Source organism: Patiria miniata, unplaced genomic scaffold, assembly GCF_015706575.1.
Source record: "Patiria miniata isolate m_02_andy unplaced genomic scaffold, ASM1570657v1 HiC_scaffold_7, whole genome shotgun sequence".
Lineage (NCBI taxonomy): Eukaryota > Metazoa > Echinodermata > Asteroidea > Valvatida > Asterinidae > Patiria > Patiria miniata.
The window spans coordinates 17,711,251-17,732,101 of NW_024037074.1; the positions used below are offsets into that span (position 1 = coordinate 17,711,251).

General features: G+C 37.8%; 1 protein-coding gene across 1 annotated transcript; it reads left to right on the plus strand.

The window, feature by feature from the left end:
- Nucleotides 1-854: 854 nt before the first annotated feature.
- Nucleotides 855-20,343, plus strand: LOC119718822 (sodium/iodide cotransporter-like). The gene is made up of 15 exons (XM_038188241.1): nucleotides 855-1,542; nucleotides 3,347-3,412; nucleotides 4,854-4,905; nucleotides 10,254-10,321; nucleotides 11,264-11,418; nucleotides 12,250-12,387; nucleotides 12,660-12,789; nucleotides 13,528-13,616; nucleotides 13,994-14,106; nucleotides 16,283-16,350; nucleotides 16,602-16,688; nucleotides 17,360-17,562; nucleotides 17,904-18,004; nucleotides 18,293-18,375; nucleotides 18,696-20,343. Exons 1-15 carry the CDS (start codon nucleotides 1,189-1,191, stop codon nucleotides 18,849-18,851), a joined length of 1,863 nt encoding a protein of 620 aa, XP_038044169.1. The 5' UTR covers nucleotides 855-1,188; the 3' UTR covers nucleotides 18,852-20,343.
- The last annotated feature ends 508 nt before the right edge of the window (nucleotides 20,344-20,851 follow it).

Sequence of the window (20,851 nt, forward strand, 5' to 3'; positions counted from 1 at the left end):
AATGTTCGCGTCCGATGGGATAGATATAGCAAAGGTTTATCCAGAGCAAAGTCCGAATATTGAACCCGTAGAAACGGCATACAATGACCTCAGTAAACCTATAAGACTACCCAGCAAAAATCTAATGAGAAAAGGACTCCAATGACGTCGGTGGTTCTATTGTTTTAATTCATGAAATTAAATCTTGTATGAAGGTTGATACCGAGCAAGGTGGAAACGTGTTTAATCAATTATCCACATGTAGACTGAGAAATCCTCATGAAGGATTGTCAAATGACGCCTTCTTTGAACGATTTGCATGCCAACAGGTTTTTAATAAGATTTTTTAATAAGAATCAGAAACCTACTGGTACAAACATTACTGTATTAATTAATTGGAATTAAATCTTCGTTAATTACGTTCTCTATCATTACCACCGACCAATTAAAATATCAAGAGGAATTAAATTGGTCAGAGTCATGAATGGAAAAAAAGTTGTAGTCCAGTATGTTTTTCTCGAGTACCGAGTACTGCCGAATACTTAGGTTGCTGAGTATACGAGAACTTGTACTTCCGAGTACGAGTACGAGTACGAGTACTTGTATTTCCATACGGCCACACGGCAAATGGTTCATTGTGCGTAATTGGCCCAGGACCATTCAGACCGATATACAGACCCACTCACGGCTAGCTGTCAAGACGTGCACAGAGGAAAATCCTGCATTGATCCTGGTATTTTGATTAAAGACATTTTCAACTTTACAAGTTGAAACCATAATAGCCAAAGAGAAATCCATAAGGAAAAGCACAACGGTATACAAATTACAATGGAATTCCACGTGAATTATTAACACAATGGAAACAACATCTCAATTTTCCATTCGTCTGAGCCCACAATCCTTTGCGTCTCCTCGAATCTCTCTGCTGAGTGGCCACCACTGGTAGGGGGTGGGCACCACACGCAATACGTTTGGTATCTGGTATTGATTACAGATGAGAGACGGGATGAAGCGAATAGAGCAGTCTACCTAATTGTCCACCGTTTAAATAACACAAACTTGAATCCTATGAAATAAACACGTCGTGATCGTTGCCAGCTATTTCCGGTTCGTTTCCAGTTCAGTCCAGTTCAGAGAGAAGATTATAAAATCGGACCGACTTTAAGCACAGTTTTTGGACCAACGTTGCATTTGGAACATCATCTTGAAATGGAGGGGAAATTCGGCAGCCGTGTGTTCTTCCAAGCCGCAGACTACGTAGTTTGCGGTTTGATGCTGCTAGCTATGATGGGTATCGGTCTGTACTACGGCTTCAGCGGCGGCCATCAGCGCACCTCATCGGAGTACATCCTTGCGAATCGCAAGATGACTGTCGTCCCCGTTACGCTGTCTCTTCTGGCAAGTTTCATCTCCGTCATATCGGTCCAGGGAGTTCCCTCCGATATCTACTATCACGGCCCGTCGGTGAACTGGGTGCTGATTCCTAAACTCGTTGGCGGCGTTCTAGCTGCCATGTTCTACATGCCTTTGTACTATCGCCTGGGTATGACATCCGTCTACGAGGTATGTTATTCAACTGTTATTCCATTCTTGTTGTGCCGATTATGTGTCCAAACTTAGCTCGATCGCATAATGTAAAGTATAGAAGAGCTGTATGGAAAACAAACTGTCGAAATTTTTGCTTAATAGATTTCCAGATTTTGTGTTGTTATCAGTCACTGAAATTTGATAGGACCACTCAGCCTACAATGAGAGCATGTCATCATAGACCTGATAAATAATTACTACGGAATAAGTCATTTAAAATCATAAATAAGTCGTAAGCACAAGACCAGGATCAATTTCTTGGCTCTGCTTACAGTTAGCGAAAAATCCCGGCTTACTTTAGCAGAAAATTCCGTGCTTACGGTAAGTATATTTCCCGCATTAGCGAGGAATGTTGGTTTATGCGCATATGTACATCCCGTAACTAAAGATTGTGCGCTTACAGGGTTAGCACGGAATTTTTCTGCTTGCGCGGTTAGCACAGAATGGTGATCGTAAGCGTGGAATTCTGTGGTTAGCAGAGCCAGGAAATTGGGTTCAGACCACAAGTGAAATGTAACCAACGCTTGACTAAAATTATTATAACAATTTCAGCGTAATCACATAACATTGAAAATTCTCCCAATTTGTACCTACCATTACCGAATATTAAGTGATTCCAAAATATGTAATTGTTTTCAATGCAATCTTCGAAAATTGAATCTTTATTTTCAATTTTCGTTTTGCCATTTTCTAGGGTATTTTGGTGCCATTTTGCTTTTTATGTCGATGCAAATTTCCATATTCATGAACAAAAGTGTGATGTAATTGCAGGCAGAAGCCTCAATGTTATTTCAGCACCAAAAGCCGCCAGAATTGTGGATGTTTTGCTGTCGTACATTGTCTTTCCTTTCGTGGTTCGTTGTTAATTATGTCGCACATGGCAGTTAGCCAATGAGAAAACCTTTCTCAAAAAGGTTTTCAATGAGCGGATTTTGTTTTTGTTCGTTCACAATTTGAACAGAAAACCCCTAAACGGAACGGTGTGTTCCTGAAATGACATCACAGCAACATCGCCCTCAGTTGACCGGGAAAGCATGGACAATTTTTTTTTTGAACAGGTGCACTTTTCAATAAGATTAGGCCAAAATAAAAAGTCTCCGGTTTCTGGTATGCGCGCGCTCGCCGTAGCCATGCGCGTCGGCAAAATGAAAAAGTTTTTTTTTCAATGAGATGTCTCAAAACCGCCAAACTCACTGGTATGACTGTAATCCTGCTGCTGCACAATTTTAACGTGCTTTTAGATTGGGTTATGGTCGAAAATAAGCTTTGTGTGGCCTCTCTGGACTCCCATATATTTGCACTAAGTTTAGTCGGGCACCATTTGCAGTCAACAGCCGACATTTGAAGCAAAAAAAATCAGGTAAAAAAAAAAAGCCGCGTCGCCACACCACTTTTTGGGCAAGCTCCATACCAGAAACCGGATACTTTTTTTTGGCCTTAACCAACAAGGGATGCCAAATAGTTTTTATACATTTAAGAGGAGTAGAAAGTTGCACAAAATGTTTTCCTCAGGAAAATTCATCGCATGAACCCTTTAAACATTTTTTTTTGAACTGATGATGTTGTGGTATTGTTCGTTCTGATGCGTTCATCTGCAATCATGGCTTACACCTGTCATTCTAATATGGAATGAAGGAGTAATTGGCACTAACGTTGAGCAATGAATGAATTGATTTAACGAGGAAATTCTATATTGTGCTCTGGATGAGCCATTAATTTTTGTGGTAAATTCGGTGGGCATGGACATTCACATCCCTTCGCTCCAATGGTTTCTTTACAGTACCTAGAACTGCGATTCAACAACGTCGTCAAGATATGCGGGGTGGTGTCATTTCTGCTATTTACGGTAAGTCTCACCTTGATTATCCAACTGAAAAATATCTTAAATCGGGCAAAATGAATGACTACCAATGAGGTATTATCGTTTATATCTTTCAACTACACTTCCTTAGGCAATTGAGCGCGAGATTCAAAGTATACATGAGTCAAAAAAGATAGTGGCCTTAAAATTAATGATTTTTCCCCCTTAAAAAGCAAATATATCGAAGTCACCAATGAATAGTGTATTAAACGAGCATGGTCTTCCACTCATGTGACACAACAACAATTACTGAAATTGATCTGTGCTAGTAGACGCTGTGCATGTTTTACTAAGAGAATACATTTTTACAGCTGTCCATGGAAAAAATTAAGATATACGCAGTCAGAGCAAGAACCACAGAAAATACAAATAAAGACATCAAGACATCAACGTTATTATTACTGTAACATTTTGTGTTTCGTAGAATGAGGAACAATTTTTTCCTGAAATGGTGATGGTGATTGTGTATGTTCTACTTTGCAAGTTGTCGTTCATTCATGGGGGTAGGAAAACCTCCATGGTAAGGTTCGTTGTATTTAAAGGATATTCATCAATGCGTATGATATCGGTAAATGATCAGTGGTGAACAGCCGAATTTTGTGATTTTTGTATTAAAATCGATATAACTTGTGAATAGAATATGCACATTACATGACATTTTCACAGTTACTATAGGCAATAATATATTATGTTCTTTATTCCTATGTTAAATTCATTTTTTTTTAAAAGCGAGCCACATATTTTTCACTATTTCTTTTCGAACTCTGTCACTTTCTTTTTGACTCAGCCTATTGATCGTTTACACTGCAGATGCGTGCTTTTGTCCAACTATGATGCGCATGAGTATAGACCGCTTGTGCATTGATTGTTAGTGAATTCAAATAACAAAACACCTCAAAGATGGCTGCTTAATGCAATCCGTCTATACATGACCGTATGTAGAACAAATTACACAGAAGTTGTAGTCCATCTTTGAATACTCTTTAAAATCCAAATCATTAGATTTCTACCCCCACTTCAGATTTTTACCCATTAAAAGGTAATTTGCACCATCCACAAACAATCACCACGCAAAAGTTGTACACTAAATCTAAGCGCTGCTTTGATTTACAGCTGGACTGACAACAGTTCGAATTTTGTATATCACAGGGGAAAAAATGTGTTCAACATTTATGGAAAGAAAGTAACAATTTTTTTTGGTGGCGTTGGCAATTCAATGTTATCAATATAACTCTTCAGCGACGGATACATTTATGCTCCACTTGTGGCTTTGTTCTGGTATACCATGAAATTCTATGTTTAACCTCTTTAGTAATTTAGAGGGAAGGATTTTTTGTCAATAACAAGAATATTTTGCGTCTTTATCACACAATTTTCTCTGACTTGTTAATTAGGTTTCGCTTATACCTTTTGACCAATAAAACAGTTCTCGTACTTAGGAGTTGTTACCTACACGGCATGTACGGCCGTAGCGGCAGGTTCGTCTCAGTTAATTGATTAGAGATATTTTTTTTGTCCTTTTTGGAACTGATCTCCTCCTTTTCGAACTGACCACCTGCTTTATAATTATCAAATGACCTGGTATTGGGATAAGTTATTTCGCATTTTATGCATGGGTGACGCATGATAAACCTAAAGAGAAGATGGAGTATTAAGCACGTAGAATGATCGAATGATAACAATCGCTGGCAAATATTAGTGGAGCTGCTTAGGTCCATTTTTGGCCCAAATCGTGCACTTTGTGGTAAAAGCATGAAATTTGGCAGGTGGGGTCCCAATGGGCTAGAATTCATTTTAAGATCGGGACCCATCCTGGATCTTGCCCATTTTGGGGGCGGAGCTTGATTTTTGTTAAAAGGGGGTGCAAACAATACAAACTCATGAAAACTGTATTTAACATCCATTTTCCTTGTTTTTCTATGGTTTGAAATAAACTTAAACATAAAAATTAACACTCTAGCTTTCGAACACCAGTTAATTTCCACCCATTTTGTAGGCGTGGCCTAAATGTACAAAAGAGGCGGTATATATTAGCAGTTTGGTTCTAATATAGAAAACATTTTTCGGTTTGGTAGTAAAATCCTGAAAATTGGCAGGTCTAGTTAAAATGGGCTGAAAATAATTTTAAGAGGTGAACACATCTTGAATCTTGCACAATTTTGGGGGCGGAGCTTGATTTTTCAAAAAGGGGAGTGCAAAAAATAAAAAACTCAGAAAAACGGTATTTAACATCCATTTTCCTTTGTTCTTCATGCTTGAAATAAACTTAGACATGAGAAATAACTTTATGAGAAATAACACGTTAAAATTGTGCAGCAGCAGGATTCCAGTCGAACCAGTGAGTTTGGTGGTTTGAGACATCATCTTACATTGAAAGACATCATCTTACATTGCCGACGCGCATGGCTATGGCGACGCGCGCGCATACCAGAAACCAGAGCCTTTTTTAGCCTAATAATCGTTTTCTTCGTTGTGTATGAATAAAAAGGAGTAAATGCTTCAGATTTCAAATATGCACTTGTCATTTACAAGGCTGGGTTGGGGCAACCTTGAAATTATAAAGCAAAATAATTCTGCGCAAAAACTACTGCATTTATTAAAGTTCATAAAGTACAAATGATACCATGTTCGTATGAATAAAACATGGCATTTGCTTTTGCTACAATTTTGAAGCATTTACTCGCATCTGTATGAATGAAAATTAAGCAAACACTTTTACTAAAAACCGTTTGCTAAATTCTGAAAATAAATACTTTTACCTTTAAGCTTTTGCTACACTATAAGCGTTTACTTCGTTTCTTATGAATAAAAAGGAGTAAATGCTACAAATTTTAAATATTTACTTGTCATATTTCAAGGTTGGGTTGGGGCTACCTTGAAAATATAAAAGCACAAAATTATGCGCAAAAATTACTGCATTTATTAATGTTAATCGCGAAAAAGTACAAATAATACCATACGGTAGTTCGTATGAATGGAAACTGGCATTTGCATTACTCCCATCTGTACGTTTCGTATGAATATAAAGGAGTAAATGCTTCAGATTTCAAATATGCACTTGTCATTCACAAGGCTGGGTTGGGGCAACCTTGAAATTATAAAGCAAATAATTCTGCGCAAAAGCTACAGCATTTATTATATGTTAATCGCGAAAAATTAATATTAACAAAGTTCATAAAGTACAAATGATACCATGTTCGTATGAATAAAACATGGCATTTGCTTTTACTGGTACTTCCAATTTTGAAGCATTTACTCGCATCTGTATGAATGAAAATTAAGCAAACACGTTCGTGTAGGTTTTATATGAATTAATCCCTAAACCCTATGATCTCAGAATAAATACACGATTTCTATTGTTTTAGCCACTGTGACCTTGACCCTTGACCTTTCGACCCCCAATGCGATAGGCCTATGACCAAGAACGATCCACAAACCAAATTTGAAGTTCACATGTAAAGTATTTCTCAAGTTATCGCGCTGACAAAATTTCTTTTGTTTTAGCCACTGTGACCTTGACCCTTGACCTTTTGGCCCCAAATGCAAAAGGCTTCTTAGGATTGCCAAGGACAATCTACAAACCAAATTTGAAGTTCATATGTTAAGTATATCTCAAGTTATCACGCTGACAAAATTTCTGTTGTTTTAGCCACCGTGACCTTGACCTTTCGGCCCCAAATGCAATAGGCTTCTTAGGATTACCAAGAAAAATACACAAACCAAATTTGAAGTTCATATGTAAAGTATTTCTCAAGTTATCGCACTGACAAAATTTCTTTTGTTTTAGTCACTGTGACCTTGACCCTTGACCTTTCGGCCCCAAATGCAATAGGTTTTTTAGGATTACCAAGGACAATCCACAAACCAAATTTGAAGTTCACATGTAAAGTATATCTCAAGTTATCACGCTGACAAAATTTCTTTAGTTTTAGCCACTGTGACCTTGACCCTTGATCTTTTGGCCCCAAATGCAAAAGGCTTCTTAGGATTGCCAAGGACAATCCACAAACCAAATTTGAAGTTCATATGTAAAGTATTTCTCAAGTTATCGCGCTGACAAAATTTCTAGTGTTTCAGCCACTGTGACATCGACCCTTGACCTTTCGGTCCCAAATGCAATAGGCTTCTTAGGATTACCAAGAACAATACACGAACCAAATTTGAAGTTCATATGTTTAAGTATTTCTCAAGTTATCCCGCTGACAAGATTTGTCCGGACACACACACACACCCAGGTTTACGTTACATACCTTGTGTGGACATTCCTTTGTTTTCGTGTAGTTAAGAAAACTCGGTACAAAAAATAACTTTACTTAAACTGTGAAAACTCTTTCAACCCAATTTTTTTTCTATGATTCCCTATAGTGTTTCTCTTCATTCTGCTACGAATAAACCTAACCCAAAAATGCCTCTAAACCTGTTTTCCAGAAAGGGCAAAACGTTATGTGGACACGGCTTAGTCCACATAACGTTAACACAACCTGCATTATGTGGACATCTTTTGTTCACAAGTCCACATAGGGAATGTAAGACAAACTCACACACCCACCCACCCACGGAAGGACAAGGCAGAAACAGTATGCCCCTTCGGCTTCGCCGCGGGGCATAAAAACGCCTGAAAGGGCACCCCCTAGCACGTCCAAGAAAGTTAGACTATTTTTAATTTAAAAACCATTCATCCAAATTTTACCAAACTTACCCTTAGATATTATATAGAAAAACATAATTACTTCGTGAGGTTTTAGGATCGTGACGTCAGCAAACTGGACATTGCTAACGCATTATTTAAGAAGTTACATAATTTCTCGAAAAAACCCAACATTATTCCCTCCTTTTCAGTCAGTAACACATTACTCCCCCAAGTCCCAACATCCATCTAATATAAATCCAACAGTACACACTGCAGGGAATGGACGCAGGCGCGGTTCTACCGGGGGGGGGGGGGGGGGGCTAGGGGGGCTGTAGCCCCCCAAAATTTTGTCTAGCCCCCCCCCCCAAAAAAAATAAATTCCGTAAAAAAAATTGCATTAGCATAAAGAAGGATTGTGATGTACATGCGAACGGTCTCCGCCTAAAGAAGAAATAGCTGTGACAAGGGTACATTAGTTAATATAGCATGAATGATTTTAGGATTTTATTGGCGCTCCCCATTGAAAATATGGCATGAACCCCCCCCCCCCCCTCCCCACCTATTGATTTTCGGAGGCCTAAGTGTCTGGAAAAAATAACCGGTCAACATTTCAGCACGCCTCCCTGAAAAAGTTCAGGACCCACCGTGCTAGCCCCCCCCCCTAAATATTGGTTCTAGAACCGCGCCTGAATGGACGTATATTCTGTGCACATTTTTATGTTTATATGCCTATATATATATATATATATTAAACATATTAGAAGAGCACTTTCAAGAAATCCTTCATTGGGCCGCCCCTAATTCCCCTCCCTCTCCTTGTGATCCCCATAGTGTTTATCATATATGCACAATTAGGAAATGCCGCCATTGTAAGTATACAGGGTGAGCGAACAAAAGGGTAACAATTAGTCTTGCAACCGTTTAAACTTATCTTTACAGTGTATGGTAAACATAGTTAACCGATAGAAAAGTTGTGTTTTTACCAGCAAAAATGATGATTTTCCCTCGTTTGAATCAAGCTGCTCTAATGTACCGCCTCTTTACATATTTAGGCCACGCCCGCAAAAGGGTGAAAATAACACGTTTGAATGTTAGAATTTACAAAGTGAATGTAAAATACAGTTTTCTGAGTTTTCTTTTTTTGCACTCCCCTTTTTGAAAAATCAAGCTTCGCCCCCCAAATGAGCAAGATCCAAGATGCGTTCACCTCAAAAAATTATGTTCGCCCATTTCAATTGGACATGCCAATTTTCAGAATTTTACCACCAAACTGAATGACGTTTTCCATATTAGAACCAAACTGCTAATATATACCGCCTCTTTTACCATTTAGACCACGCCCACAAAATGGGTGGAAAATTAACAGGTGTTAGAATGCTAGAATGTCTTATTTCATGTTTAAGTTTATTTCAAAGCGTAAAAAAACAAGGAAATTTGATGTTAAATACAGTTTTCATGAGTTTGTATTGTTTGCACCCCCTTTTTTGAAAAATCAAGCTCCGCCCCCAAAATGGGCAAGATCCAGGATGGGTCCCAATCTTAAAATAATTTTTAGCCCATTTTGACCACACATGCCAAATTTCATGCTTTTACCACAAAGTGCACGATTTTTCGCTTAGCAGCTCCACTATATACCGGTATCTAATTTTTATCTCCTACGATTATACTCACTTTTGAATCCACTTTTGATGGTTTCAGGTTTTCAATTTTTTCCAGGTTCATGGGCTTTGTATCACCATTTTGTTTGGTATAATGTTCTTTTCCTGAAGGTAACAGCACAAACAACAGCAGATCGCAGGTGTAAGCTGGCTTTGCATGTAAATTGTAGGAATGAAGTTTCTTCAGTCAGCGCGTAAATTAACAGCAAACAACTGCATGTTACTGGAAATGGTAATGCTTTCCTTGTCTTAATTTCGGGTTAATTTATGACGCAAACATATATTTATGGTTCATATTATAATATAAAGGCTGCACAAAATAGAGCATTTTCTTCTAAACCCGACCTGATAACAAAGTGTAACAAAAAAGCACGTCAATATTTCAAAGTCACAACACGTCATTGTATACTATGAATAGTTCACATGGTTTTGCACGTTGAACCGCTATTGTTATTACCATACATTTCGTACAGTGACTTTTTTTTTTTTTTAAATGACCCCCTTCCAAAAATAATAATCTGTATGTTACTATCCTTAGCTACTGGTATCAGCGTTGAAGTTGCTATCATCGGTGCTTGTGTGATATGCAGTATATACACAGTCATAGTAAGTAGCCTTTTACAATCAGATTTATCTTTAGACGTTCAAAGTTTAAAAATGTAGGCCTACTCCAAAATTACAACATGGCGACTACTTAAAAAAAAATTAACACAGCTTTTTCAATGATTTTAAGTCAGTTGTGGAGAAAGAATCCAGCTTAACTGCTACTTGTGGAATATTGGGCTATATTTAAAAAAAAAACACACACACACACCCACACATGTGTAAATGCCGGCAATCGTGGACGCCCCATTGTCCCTAATCCTCTTTCCTTTGTTTGTACTTTTTAGCGACAGCTCTCATTGGTTTTGTACACGATTTGAGATCGTGGACGTTCGGTCAATCGTGGACGTATTGTTTGCGCCCACATTCTTTTGTCCTACGTCCACGATTGCCTACGTCCACGATTGCCACACACACCAAAAAAACCCCACACTAACAAACAAATAACCCAACAAACAAACAAAACTCCAAGACTGAGCAAGTGGAGTAAGTCTGCTTCCAGACAAATTATGTTCTCAGGGGTCTATACGTAGTCATCTGAGTCTATATTTGTGGCAGAGGTGAGACTTATACAAGTCTAAGTAACAAGTGACAGTGAGTCGGTCGGTCAGTCCGTCGGTCGGTCGGGAAGTCAGTCAGTCAATCAGTCAGTCGGTCAGTCAGTAAGACAGGTGCAACAGGGACTGTAGCAATGAACTACATGTCAGTACACCAAAAGCGTAACCATTTTGTGTGTGTGTAAATGGCATATGTATTCTCATGAAATCTTACAGGCAAATATTCCAATTGATAATGCCTCCACTTTCACATTCGCAGTTTGAGGAGAATCCTTCTCATAAGCCTTAATCGCAACAGCTAAACAGCGAATTCATCAGTCTTGTTAAAACAAGTGTCAAAATAAAACAAATGAACCAATGAATTCCCTTTTTCCCGTGGTATGCACAGGGTGGCATCAAAGCTATCCTGTGGACCGACAGTCTTCAGATGATCCTTATGGTGGTGGCGGTTATCGCAATCTTGATCAAAGGTTCCATTGACGTGGGAGGATTTAGTAACGCCTGGAGAGTAGCCTACGAGGGAGGACGTACCAACTTCTTTAGGTTTGCTCCGAGAAACAACTGTTGCTTTCTCACCAATAAATTGCAATGTATTCACTTTCTCTTTTTTTCTATCTGATAAAAAGTTCCAGTCTAAACGCATAGTGTGTAAAAAAAAAATCGTCAGCAGTAGGCCTATGGTCCCACTTATATCATGTATTTGTAATTCGGAATACAAGGGGAAAAGTGCAAGGTGACCCCAAAACAGTTGTGCAAGCAGACATCTTTAAATTTCTCAAAAAATATCCAACATCAGCAATTCATGTTGATGGCGTATATTATTAATACTCTTGTGTATAATCACAGCGAAAATTTGATGAAAATCCATTCATGCAAACCAAAGATGCAACAGATTATTTAAAACTTTAATGAAAAGACCCATTGCAGACTACTGGTTGAGTGACTTCCAATGCAATGTGTAATTCCCATTGGAACGGTTGAGACATAATATCTGGTTTGCATGAATGGGTTTCCATGACATTTTCACTGATTATACACAAGAGTATAATTAATATGCTCCATCAAACTGAAGTACTCACGTAATAGGTACTTTTTGAGAGTTTCAACGATATCTGCTTGCCCAACTTCTTTGGGGGTCACCCTTATACGGTCCCCAAACGTCCGCAACTCACTCTCAGAATACTTGGGTTTTTTTTCAGAAAACAAGTATATATTTTATTTCAAGGTTCTAAGTTAGTTCTAATTTAGTTGAAACGTGAGTTCAACTGTTTGTATCCAGGCAATGGCATCGTACGTTATAGCGCCCTCATTCGCTGAAAAAGTTTCAATTGAATTTGTAAGGATGTTTGTTTTTTTGGTCAACATTGGCTGCAGTTTTACTCTGGATCTGACTGAGTTCTACAACGGCTTGGGTTTCATTATTGGCCAGATCCCTCACAGTACGTTCATGATCAACAACCAGTACATGGTCCAGCGATTCGTTATGTGCAAATCGGAAGCCGTAGCAAGAGCGTAAGCCACGTTCAGATATAAAATAAACGGATTAAATGAATAATCAGTAATTGTTTTTAATTATTTGGTATTTGTTTTCATTTACGAAAGAAGATGAGCAATTTCATAAAAACGCAATCAGCCAAACATTAAAATGTCACTGAATCCTGGTATTTAAGTAACTGTAAGCATATCAATTATTACACAGTCATCAATTTGTAAAGAAAACGTTTGTGTGTGCATATATGTCTTTTCTATTAAACTGTTTTTGGTTACATTGTTGCATTCCGCAGGTCAATTATCGGTTATGTGGCCGGCATGTTCATCTTCTACGCTCTATTGTCGATGGCAGGATGGGCCATATATGCTTACTATGAAGGCTGCGATCCAACAACATTGGGATACACCACCAAAAACGATCAGGTAACCGAACCTACTAAAGTCATGCCGAATATGTGTTGTTGTTTTTTACTTCTGAACTTCTCAGATTTTCTACCTTATGGTAATATACAACATTTGAAAACATAAACAAAAACTACACAATTATTATAAAATACCCTACTAGAGTGTATTGTGGTCTCCAACATCCTATAAAATCATGTCTCCTAGTGTGCCGTTTTCTTCAATAAGAATTGAATTTTTGTATCAATGCCCCAACGGTGGTCGGCCTACCATCGTTTGAAAAAAACTGATTTTTTTTTCTTCAAATACTGCCCCCGATTTACCAAATAGAGTTAGTTCACCTTTCGTTTACGATCGATTACGCATCCGTGAAAGGGTCCAAGCCCGAATAAATCCAAAAGTTTAACAAAACTCCAACGATTTTCTTCAACAATTTTACTTTATGTTTCGTGAAACACCCCTCTGGCCATGTCTATGGTATGTGCCTCTCGCGACCAGTGCTAAAAATCTCCTTATATGGAGATTGGCGCGCGGCGCGTACCGACCGATGTGGCAGAGAACGCAGCGGTGCTGTACCGGCGGTTTAAAACAACCTACGTGGCACGTTCTCGACCAATGGATAAACAATCTAAGGTACTTCTGAGGTATTCGATGTTGGAAAATCTTGGAGGTAAAACCGTTCCTTGCTATCTTCTTATATATATTTAGATATTGCGATACTAATTCAGTGCATACCTAATTTATCTCGTCTTTCTGTAGATTATGCCATATTTCATCGTTGATGCGTTCGGCCATATTCCCGCCGCTCCTGGTATGCTTCTGACAGGTGTATTTGGTGCAGCACTGAGGTGAGATATAAACATACACCTTACGTTTGCTACGTGAAAACCGTACTGGTTTACAAACTATACACCCGGACGTCAGCTGCTGCACTGCACAGCAAAAGAATAATTATTGTCAATGTTTCCAAAACAACACAACCAACAATCCAAAGGCCGATTAATCAACAGATGCAACATCAGCTGAAATGTGTAAATGTGCTATTTGGATTAAAATATGTTGCCATTCAATAGATACAAACGAACTGGTTAAAAAAACCCAGAAAAAACAAAAGGGCGCTAAATATTGAAAAGGCCAATACGATATTCAAGGGTTTATCATAAAACTGCTCCCATTCGTCACTGAGGCAAATTGTCGACATAATGTGGTATTTCTCTGTTTACAGCACGATGTCGTCGGTGTTGAATGCAAACGCCACACTGGTCGGAGAACACTTTGTCAAACCCTTCTGGAAAGGACTGCCCGACACAACATATACAATCATCTTGAAAGTACTCGGTAAGTTAGGTCATTCAATCACATTATATTGACAGGTTTTATTGTTTTTAATTGGAATGAAAGGAATTAGTAGGCCTATACAAATACTGGCTTCTTGACATTATATACAATCAATAAAGAACGCTTATAGGTTATTACACACATTTCAATGGGAATGCAGACTTCTAACTAGAAAGCACTCAGAGAGCGCAAACCTCCGCCAAGGCCAAACAGTTACCCGCCGTATTGCCAGCACACCCACAAGAAATACTCGCATAATTGGTGAAGAATCCTTTAAACAAAATCCTGGATTCAGACCCAGATCCGGATCACTTCCAAAATCTAATCGATTTGTACTTGTACCAAGGGCCACCCCTAAAAATATTTCATGCAAATCCGTCCATACTGTTGTGGCGCTCTTATGTAATACCAGACGTGGCGCTCTTATGTAATACCAGACGTGGTGCTCTTATAATACAAATTCTTCTAATACCCTCCTAATCTTGTGTGGCTATATAAGCACGCCCGTATTCATTGTTCGTTGCAGTTGGCTTCAGGGCGTTGGCTTCATCATGATTTTCTGTACCATTTTCTGTAGTCATATTAAATTATTTGGAAGCAGAGTTTAAGTTTCCTGTGTTTGGATTTGAGTTGTCCAATGTCTATTTTTAAGCCTCTATAAATTCCTAATTCGCTACATCAAAAGCATCATAAGAAATGGTGGAAGATCCGGGTACCTCTCACAAAAAAAAAAAAAAAAAATAAATAAATAATAATAATAAAAAAGAGAAAAATTTTTTTTTAAATAATTTTGTAATCAATCAGCATTGTAATTGTTTTGATTGCATATGTTGTGGCCTTGATATTGTTGTCTTGATTTTGTGATCGACTTTCTCATTTTATGCCATTTTGATTATTAGAAGAATCAAATTAATTTATGAAACTTACTGCTGATGTCACTATAATTGTATTTTACTCTTGAACAAAAAGAAGTGTTAAGTTGTTAAAAAGAGTAGAAGCTGTAGCAAATAAAAGTCGGCTTTATAAAATAAATAAATTATGAATTTAAATTAGTTTACGATGCTTAAGTGATAATGCAGCTTCCAGTGGCGCCCTGGATAGGATCGTTGAGGATGTCGGACCACGTGAGGAACCTGCGGCCTGGCCAGCCTGATGAGTGACTGTGTGTGATGTGATGAATGACGAGATGGGAGAACGTGTGGAGGTCCTACGCGGTTAATGGAGACGACGATTAACCCCATTTACGACACGCAACGATCGACCCAGTATGGAATAAAGTAGCTGATATTATAACTTAAAAAAAAAAAAATAATAATAATGTAATTTTGAATAGCTCGAATTTTGTTTATATTTTGTAATTAAATTGTCAGGAGCCAATTCAGTTAGGGGTGGCGTATGTTGTGGCGCTCTTATGTAATACCAGACGTGGCGCTCTTATGTAATACCAGACGTGGTGCTCTTATAATACAAATTCTTGTAATACCCTCCTAATCTTGTGTGGCTATATAAGCACGCCCGTATTCATTGTTCGTTGCAGTTGGCTTCAGGGCGTTGGCTTCATCATGATTTTCTGTACCATTTTCTGTAGTCATATTAAATTATTTGGAAGCAGAGTTTAAGTTTCCTGTGTTTGGATTTGAGTTGTCCAATGTCTATTTTTAAGCCTCTATAAATTCCTAATTCGCTACATCAAAAGCATCATAAGAATACCTGTTTGAGTTATCTTGTTAACGAACAAACCAACTAACCAACCAACCAACCAACCAACCAACCAACTAACCAAATCCGATGAAAATATAACTTCCTTGGTGGAGGTAAATACGGGAAATGGTACCTTTTGGAGACATTGCCGTAGACTTGTGCACAAAACAAATCCAAACTTTAATGACACTTAACCATTAACTTAACCTACCCAGCCCTCACCAAACTATGTTTATTTGGGTTTTGCATCACATGGAATCGAATAAGGCTATTTGCGACTATAAATCATGCCTATAATTAGGACTTGAAACATGAGGGAGACATTCAATGTCTCCCTAATCAACCTTGTCTCCCTAAGGTACATCTTTTCAGCAAAATGTATCTCCCTAATTGGTCCACTTGCGATAATGTAGTTGTTGATGACGGAAAGTATAATACAGGGAATTATTAACTCGAACTATTCAATTTTTTTCAGTTGTTTTGTTTTCCTTTACTGCCTTGGGGTCGGCGTTTCTTGTTCCAATTCTGGGAGACGCAATACCAGTAAGTTTACTTCTGCCCGCTTATTGTATTATAGTCGACCTCATTATTCAATTATATATTATATGGTCGTCCGTGCACTAATTATATATTATATGGTTGTCCGTGCACTAATTCCAGACGTATAATCCAAGGAGAATACCATGCACCAATTCTACCAACCGTCGTATTTAGTTGTTGTCCTTGCCAAGCATTCCACTAATTTAATTTTTCGCCTGATTAACATTTCCATTTGTTTCAAACTTTAATCACAGATGATGATGACGTTAAACGGCTGTTTCCAGGGAACCGTCCTTGCTTTGTATCTCCTTGGGGCATTCGTTCCCCGCTGTGGTTCAAAGGTATAACCTTCAAGTGAACTCAATTCAGACTGAACTTATCCAGCACTTTCCAGAAAGTGTTCAAATGGGAAAGGGAAACCCATGAAAAGGTCTTTATAAATTTATAAAGACAATGTTGATTACTGAAGGAATATGTTTATGATTTTTGTTGTAATTTTAAAGTAGGACTAGGAATTGCAGAAATAACAAATTTCCTATTTTTTTGGCAATGCACACTGTAAAAACTCGAGCAACATTAAAACAGTCGTCGGTTATTCGGTTTAACTTCGGAAATCAAAGATTCACGCCGTCATAAGTGCGATTCGGTTTTTAATTTATGTGATTGTTGTCACGACAATACACACAGCACTAAGTCAAAAAGACTGTACCAAAACTTGTGTATCATAAGTTTGTTTGCTGGCCCAATCGACGACTTTTTGACAGATACAATCAGCTGTTTACGGTGTTTTCTTTGCTATTGGGTGCCATAGCTGTTGATTGTCTAATCTTTGCTGCATAGGGTACCATAGTTGCATATTGTCTTATCTTTGCTATTGCATGGGTGCTATAGCTGTTGATTGTCTTATATTTGCTATAGGGTGTCATATCTGTTGATTGTCTTATATTTGCTATTATAGAACGAATCATATTGAATTGATCTTAATGAAAAAAATGGCCTTTTTATACTATAGGGTGCCATAGCTGGCTACACTGTGGGACTGGTTCTTGGCTTGACACTTTCCATTGGTAAAGTCGTCTATCCGAGCACAAGTCCCAATCTGCCGTTATCGGCCGACAAGTGTCTCAATGAGACTTTCTTCGGCGACAACGGTGTGACATATTCGATGACAATGCTTGATGCAAATGTGACAGTGCCATTCCAGAACAGTGACAGGTAATTGGGCATAAAAGTGTGGGTTGTTTTCCTCAAGTTAAAACAGAGTGTTTTAGGGGAAACAATAATCTAGGTGAATGAACTTCAGATTTTGTTTGTGATGAAAAGAATGCGCCCTCTATTTTATATACTACATGTGTATAAAAAAAATAGGGATTTCAGTCGGTTCTTTCGGATGTGAAAGAGCGAAGTGGATGATTTTAGATGGGCAATGTTAATTCTATAATATGCTGTGTTGACCTCAACGAATACAGTTTTAATACAAAAGGTTTTGTTCAAATTTGTTCAAATGAAATTTTAAAATGGCTCCTCGCGTTAAACCCCTCCTCTTTATTTCACAGCCCGGACACGCCCACCTTCTTCACTTTGTCCAAGATATGGTACGGCTTTGTCATCACCGCATCTACCATGATTGTCGCCATCATCGTTACCTTGGTGACAGGTATGAAGCAAAAAACCCACATCTTTAAAATCGATCAACAGTAACAATTTTGATTTTTGTTTTTCACCCTTTACTTTTTGTAAATTGGTGTTAGAGGTGGCGGAACTAGGGTTCTTCCAGACTCAATTTCCAGGTGGGGCACTGGATGGGTTTTTAACAAAAAATAACGTTACCCCCCCCCCCCCCCCAAAAGGACAGAAATGAGCAAGGGGAGCGGGGAGCCCGTACCCCGCGTGTGCCCCTCCTCTATTTATGCAACTTACTTTGAGGCCTTTTTCTGTTTTGAAGGTGAAAATGTTACCTCTCAGCTTGACCCGCAACTTGTGTATTGGAAAATCCAGAGCAATCTCACTTCAAGTGAAGACAAGAAGGTCAGTTTTAAGACTTATTTAATAAACAAACTAGAGTGAAACTCGTGTGAACTCACACGATATTACCAAATGTCTTATAATTGGCAGTTAGCCGGATAGCCAACCCGACTTTTGCCGCGTCACGCAGTGAAAGATCGTCTGTAGACTTAAGCCCGGTTCATACTCTGCGCGAAAGCGAAAGCGAAGGCGAATTTGTGACGTCGTGGCAAGTATTCGCTACATGTGCATATACCGACAATTTAGAATTCAAGGTTTGGATAAGCACTTTCGATTCCGAGTTCCTACTCATTAAATGTTGGTTGCTTCATTTTATTCCTTAGAATCTGGAGGACAGCAACTTGGTGGAGTTGCTAGATGGAGGTCTAGACTCGAATGCAGGCCCAAGTCGACAAGAATCCGCGAACGATTCCGAGTCTCATACGATTGGTATACCGACGATAAGTAGTCAAACTGCAATAATCGATACAGTGTGCTAAGAAGATTTGAATAATAATAAGACCCAAAAGTCCAGTTTAAGAACAAAAAACCCCACAAATACTCAAGGGATGGCAAAGTCAATGACGAAAACTAATAACATATAAACTGACATCGTAACATCAATTTGGTACCACTAGACAATAAGGAAATAGCATTTTCTAAAATGATTTGAAGTTCTAAGTTAATAATACTATCGACATTAGTTGAAATATAATTTTAAAAAAATACCAATACTAAAGTATGGTTGTGGGATGGTTTAAGAGGCAGTTTACTCGAGTTCTTTGTCCGTCAAATTGATAGAGTATTAGAGCAGAATATGACAATTGATAACGTTACATGTTTTTCAGAGGCAGTTTATATTCCAATTTATTTGGGAGGAAACATAAAAACAGCAGAATGCAGAGGCATAATGGTAAAATGAAAAATGTAGTTGATGATGCATTTAATTGAAGGAAAGAAACTTCAAATCAAAGTAATAAATGCAAAACGGAATCGGGAAAAATTGTTTATTATACTCCCGCTGAACATTATGGGCAACGCTCGAGACCGGTTCTAAAAAAAAATTAGAGTTAATAATAGAAATAGGAAATTATTTCTTGTAGGAATGTATGTTTATTATTGAAAGTGGTCAAACAGGGGTATTAAGTTGTCTATATTTAAATTAAAATTAAAACGATAGAAGAAACCGGGAATGGCTACTCGAAGTAAATGTACCAAATTTGAAATAGAAAAACCAACGCATAAATTGGAGACAGGTGCAGAGTTCACAAGCCAAAGTACACATTGTCATAACTAAAGCATTGTTTACTTTTATTTTCATGGAATTCAATTTTATTAATATTGATGTTTATTTATATTTATATTTATATGAATGTATTTAGTTTTGTTTTCAAATTCCATTTATATATACCACACCTTGCAAGTTTCTTTATTTTTGTTATCGTATTATACTTCTTCCACTGTTTTGGGATTTTCTTTTGTCTAGCGACAGTTCTATGCATCGAATATATAGGGGGCAATTTATTTTTCAAAGTTTATTAAATATTTGTATTGTTTACATCAAACTGAATTTTGTTTTATTATAATTCTTTATAATTGCTTTTTGTAGTTATTTGGCTCATAGAAGCTCGGTTGGGAGTCGATATTTGATTATTCGGCATTTATGTGGCATGCATTTGATAAAGATGCCAATCTTATATATTTCATTTGTCTTTGCAAGCTTCACTTCAAATTCCATAATGTTGAGTAAGGTGTGCTATATAAAGTTGTCATTTGTTTTAAATACGGTGGAAATAATGTGATGGCACTATGCGTAGTAGCTAGAAAAAAATAGGTGATTATACGGGTCGTACATGCTACTAGAAACATATATAATGTAAAACTTACTAAAAATGTTTATTGTTGTGACTTCAATTAGAATTTGATGTCAGGTTGGCGTAGCGGTACTTTCCTCGCCTTCCACCGCTGTGACCCGGGTTCGAATCCTCCGTGGGCCAATATGTGGATTGGGTTTTCAGTCCCTACCTGATTCCGTGGGTTTTCCTCAGAATATTCTTCTGGGCTTTTCCTCCCACCTCTAAAACTGTAATTTCTTCTCATTGTTTTCCCTCCACAGGTTTCTTCAGGCTTGCGAGCTACAGTGCCTAGGGCGCTTTTGAGGAATCCAAAAATGATTAATGATAATGATGATAATGATAATGAGCACACAGATGTTAGTATTACAAAAACATTGAAATTTGATCGTCTTTTCAATCGTACTTAGTCCGCGCAAATCTTTTAAACTCACACAAATACCCTACATATTTTCTGCAATCTTTATTACTCTACAATTAAACAATCTAAAAAATTATTATTTCTGAAATGACAGTTAGCGAATTTAGTTGATTGGTTTTATTTCACATTGTGTACGACGGGAAAAAAAATGTCGAGTTTTAAAAATAATGCATGCAGGTGTATTTAAACATTTCATAAGAATACTCGAGTTACAAAGGTGAAACTT